At 45.2% G+C, this 5,086-nt stretch overlaps 2 protein-coding genes across 2 annotated transcripts in view; both read left to right on the plus strand.

The window, feature by feature from the left end:
* The window catches only part of SARC_08866 (CAMK/CAMKL/MARK protein kinase), a gene marked incomplete at its 3' end in the record, with an annotated part of 6,653 nt that extends 4,173 nt beyond the window's left edge, over window positions 1-2,480 (plus strand). Inside the window, exons 5-8 of the mRNA XM_014297139.1 lie at window positions 208-392; window positions 898-1,020; window positions 1,634-1,872; window positions 2,096-2,480. Coding sequence (XP_014152614.1) covers window positions 208-392; window positions 898-1,020; window positions 1,634-1,872; window positions 2,096-2,480 — 932 coding nt within the window. The remainder of the gene's footprint in view (window positions 1-207; window positions 393-897; window positions 1,021-1,633; window positions 1,873-2,095) is intronic.
* A 754-nt stretch (window positions 2,481-3,234) lies between these two features.
* SARC_08867 (hypothetical protein) overlaps window positions 3,235-5,086 on the plus strand; it is a gene marked incomplete at its 5' end in the record, with an annotated part of 5,144 nt that continues 3,292 nt past the window's right edge. The window contains 2 exons of the mRNA XM_014297140.1: window positions 3,235-3,353; window positions 3,999-4,335. Of these exons, the coding sequence (XP_014152615.1) occupies window positions 3,235-3,353; window positions 3,999-4,335 (456 nt within the window). The remainder of the gene's footprint in view (window positions 3,354-3,998; window positions 4,336-5,086) is intronic.

Here is a 5,086-nt window from a genome sequence, read left to right on the forward strand (position 1 = left end):
TATGTATGTATGTATATATATATATTTACTTGGATAAATGTGGACACCTCGCTTTGATACATGGCCTGACCTACCGGCTCTTGAGATTTATTTTCTACTGCCTTCTGTATGAGGATTTACCATTCAGGGTTGAACATGTCAAGGTTTATGTATGGGTTGTTAACTTTAACAAGTCAATCTGCTTTATTCATACGTGCTACATAACAGGGACACCTCGCTTCGCCGCTCCTGAGCTGTGGCACAGGAAACCTTACTTACCGGCGCCCGTGGATATGTGGGCGTTGGGGGTGTTGTTCTATTATCTGCTGAGTGGGAAGTTGCCCTTTAGGAGTAAGCGTATCAAGGCCAACGTGTGCGCCGTCAAATTCGAGAAGCTCGAGAATGTGAGCGAGGTAGGGTTTTTGTGGTTAGCATGGTATTTTTATATTTTTGAATTCGGTTTCACGATGATTATACTACGTACGCTATTTCGGCAAATAGTTCTGTGGCTATCATTGATGTGGAGACCATTATACGTTTGGCGTCAGCATTCTCCTATGAATGTTACGACTCGCTATTTACGAGTGTCTATATTCGCATGATATGTTAAGGCTGCTATTGTGTATTTCTATTGTGTGCATGGCATAAGGACGGTGTTTAAAGCCGTGAGTGTTGGTACTTGCAGATTGCGATACAGCGCGTGTGATTAAAGTGAAAAACCAGAGTAACGGTTAGGTTTGAGTGCGAGTGCAAGTGCAAGAAGGAGAGCGCGTTGGAGTTTATGTGTTCTTGTTTAGTTACCAAATGTGTACGTTTAATGTCATCCAGTACAAAGACAGCTAGCAAATTCGAAGTTTCATACCTGACTCATCTTCTTCCGATGGTATCGATGCTCTGTCCTGTCTATTGCATATGCAGGCCATCAGCAGTACGCTAACGCGGATGTTCACAGTCAACGCAGCCGAGCGCATGACTGCGTCAGAGTTCTTACAACTATCGTTGCTGTTGAACGAGGATTTGACTGCAAGTACACTTGGAAAGGTGTGTATCAATGTATCGCACTTGCATATATTCCTTGTCAAGATGTATGCATGCTTCGAGACATCTTTCGAGATGATATTTATGTATACTCCTACGAGTAATTATAGTCCCAATTATACTGTCCGCAAGTACATTTTAAATGGTGTGTATCTGTTTATCTCACTTGAACATATTCCTTGTCAAAATATAAGAATGCTTCGAGACATCTATCGAGATGATAGTTATGTATAATCCCAAGAGTGATAATAGTCCCTATTATTTGTGTCATTGGTGAGGTATTCTAAATCATCGTCAACCACTACCCACACATTTATGGATTGGCTTACACAAAAGTACAACTGAGACTTTCCAAGGATATGTTATTAGATATCTGAGCATGCAATCCAATACTGGAGGGGTTTGTTCACAACCCCCGAGAATTGAACGTTATGTATTCTTATCAAGGTACACAGGATACCTGTCATTCATTTGTTTCGTGCATCAAACCCCGAGAATTGAACGTTATGTATTTTTATCAAAGTACACACAGGCTACCTGTAATTCATTTGTTTCGTACATCGAGAATAACTCCCGAATTCATCGCCCTGGTATATTTCTATCGCCCTGCTCACAGGAAAAGCCCCAGCTCAAGCACCCCGCGTGCAATCCAGATTTGCACCTGCACGTATACGATCTGAGCTACTTTGTCGTCCGTGACGATATCCTGGCTCTCATGGTAAAGATGGGATTCAACGAACTGGAAGTCATCGAGAGTGTTGAGGTGGGGCTCTACAACCACACTGCCGCGGTGTATTATTTACTGAGGAGGTCCAGGTTGCTGGAGACAACATTTGACGTCATGCACAAACCCAAGTATGTGTATTTTATGAATTGGGTTGCTTGGCTGAATGTGTGTGTACGTACAGGTGTACCCTACGGAAACGCTGGATGAGCGCGGCAGAGCATTCGGTATAGAATATACTGCATGAAATTAACTAAGCATGTATCTGGCTGATGTTTTTGGTATCCCATGGTTTTAATAGACCAACTAAGCATGTATCTGGCTGATGTTTTTGATATCCCATGGTTTTAATAGATTTAATTCGGCCCGTTTTAAGCCGAACGTCAGCACGCCTTCTATGGAAGTACTTCGCGCACCCAAATCTGCGGCGACGGTAGACGAGCCCACACCCGCCAGTCGGAAGGGGAGCACATTCAGTAACCAGTTTATGCAGGATCTGAGTATGGCGACAGATAATGCAGACGAGGACTACGATGAGATACATGTGAATGACATAAAGTATGTGCACAGTGTGTATAGGCAGTTCAAGTTGGGCTACTGTGAATCTCAGCTTGGTGTTAAGTTGTTTATGTGGGTGGGGTTAGATCTAAATCCGATTAATGCAGGGCTCGAGCGATATCTTATGTATTTAGTGTTACGGTTACGGTGCACTGGGCACAACGTGGGCGTAACAGTTTAGTGGGATGGCGTCTTACGCACGTAGTAAGCAACTTTGAATAAGAACGCCTTGAATTGTCACCTGGCGACCATAAACTCTCGCGCGCCGTGCCTGATCATCAATCGAGCGCTTAATTTTGTGGTGTTGTGCGCACATGCATACCATGCTCGTATCTGTGTAGTAGGTCACGAGTTATACTTGTTTAAATTCAACAAGCAAGGAACACCTGGGGATTTTGCCTGGAGGCTGTTCGATACTTACAGATTCTCTAAAGCATCTTACAGTGCAGTTGGTATGCGCAGTTTTGGCTGAGATTCGTTGTTTGGTTGCTGCGAAGTACAGGTGCCGACAGAGCGTGCACGTGTAGGTCTGTATATCCGATTAGCATTAGTTTAGTTTTCAGTGCATAATATTCTCAAATGTCAGGAGAGCGCACGGAGTCAAACAATACCTGTGCACGGCAGTCCCACGCCACTGGATCTAACACCTCTAGTCTATTCGGAGGTTAGGGTTTTTAGAGTTTAGGGGCTAACGCTAAAACCCTAAACCCTAAACCATAGAATCCTAAACCTGCCCAGTTCATTCAGAGGCCAATGATACGATACCTTTCAGCTGTATATGGTGTAATACAACATTTCCGGCCTATTGTATCGTGAGTCCCTGTGGCCTTACTTACTGACTACAACAGATCTAACTAGAGGGTGGTGTACAAGCACACAAACGGCACTAAATGCTGAATTGCATGTCTAAGCACCGGTCTGTTGTATCTCACAGTATGCGGTCTATTCGAGACAAGGTGTCGGGACGAGCCAAACACAGGGGCTCTTTCGATCTGAGTTCCAAGCGTGATCGTGCGCTGAGCTTGACAGATCCTGTGCCGAGGGTTGGCAGCCGGTATGTGTTTTGCAGTTGCATGATTTCGTATGTCTCTTCCTACGATCTTGTATATATAGTTTGGTGGGCACAGGAGAGTACTGGATGTATGTGTGTGTCTTGCTGGACTTAGGTACGTACTGCTGAAAAGCTGCAGGTATATGCAGATGCATGTTATCATGAATTTGGTGCCAGTGTGAGTTCACAAATGTTTTTTAAAAAACAAATATTACGTGGACTATGTACGTTTGCATCTGTTCATGTGGGTGTGCGTAGTCGTGTATCCATTTGTCATATGAAGCCGATATCTACCACCCGTACAACATCCCAGCTGCAACAATTCGCTTGTGCCGCACAGCTCAAGCAATTCACCAACCTACCTGAAACCGTGATATCAATTCGGTTCTTTGTCCCGCCCGGTTGTTTTGGATACATATGCTTCTTTCGCACTCTTTGCATACTCCTGCCCGTTCAAAACATCCGAAACATACCTGCGAACATCCAAGCAGCTGTGCGTTTTCAGTCATTTCACGCGGCCAGATGCCTGATGATCACCTCGACCCCGCACGAACACTGTGATAGAACACATCTTCTTTTCCTGTATTCATATCATCGTTTCAGCAGGCTCATTCCGCACGTTTTGTGAATCTTTGGTGTCGTACACAGCCGATATATATCTCCGGATCTCAAGGCACCCGTGCTGCCCGACATTGCAGCCGAGATGCTCAGTGGCCATCCCACGCCCGCACCCACACCCACACCCAGCTCGCACCTGAATAGTACCGAAACGTTCGCTTTCGAAGCACAATCGGCTTTAAATGTAGGACGTACGGTGACCCATACATCGGTACATGTCAATATGCCGGGCTATGGAGACGCACAAAACGGACACGGTCAGGCCAGCAAGTCGGTCACGGCCCCTTCAACACCGCGAAACCATGGCCAGGACCAATGTGTCCGTACCAGCAGTGGAGGCAATTTGGCCCTGCCCAGCAGTAGCCAGGTGTGTGGATCGCTTGTGTGCAATGTGTGGTGTGGGTACAAGTTCGTATAGGCACGTGGTTGATTGCTGGTTGTGATATACGAGTTGCCGTCTTATTTCAAAAAATATCAATATGAAGTTATGCCCTTTCCGGCGATAAGAGCTGCGTATTCACATAGTTGCTACAATTGACTGCTGTCACTGAAGGAAAGCTCGGTCAGCTAGTTGTTGGCCCTGACTCTAATGCAATTCGTGTAGCGTACATTATATCAAGTCTACTGTTGTGACTGTGCGGGACCGGACCGGACGATAAGTTGGCAACTCTTAACTAGTGAATGGTGTATTTGTAAATAATTTTCGCCGTGTGACGTATATGGTCAATGCTACAAGGTTCGTGCACATTCAACAGACAAACAAACTGTTACGGCGTTGTATATAGTCCGCAGTGCCTCGACATCGCTTGTGTATATTAGGTGAACATAAACTGTTAGTGTATTGTACACATGCAAGTTGTGTGCACCGACATGCAGACAAGCATTCCAAAAAAGTAGGCGGTCAAATGAGAGAATTCATATAAGCTCTAGTTATGACGTATAGTTGCGTACTCCGCATGGGGGTACAGCATATTTCTTTTGAGTTTCCTTGGGTAGGTTGCAGCGAGCTTAGTTCCCAGCAAGCTGTATACACACACAATGCACGCACGCACACGCAATACACGCACACACACACACACACACACACACACATACACACACACACACACACACACACA

This window comes from Sphaeroforma arctica (assembly GCF_001186125.1).
Source record: "Sphaeroforma arctica JP610 unplaced genomic scaffold supercont1.842, whole genome shotgun sequence".
NCBI lineage: Eukaryota > Ichthyosporea > Ichthyophonida > Sphaeroforma > Sphaeroforma arctica.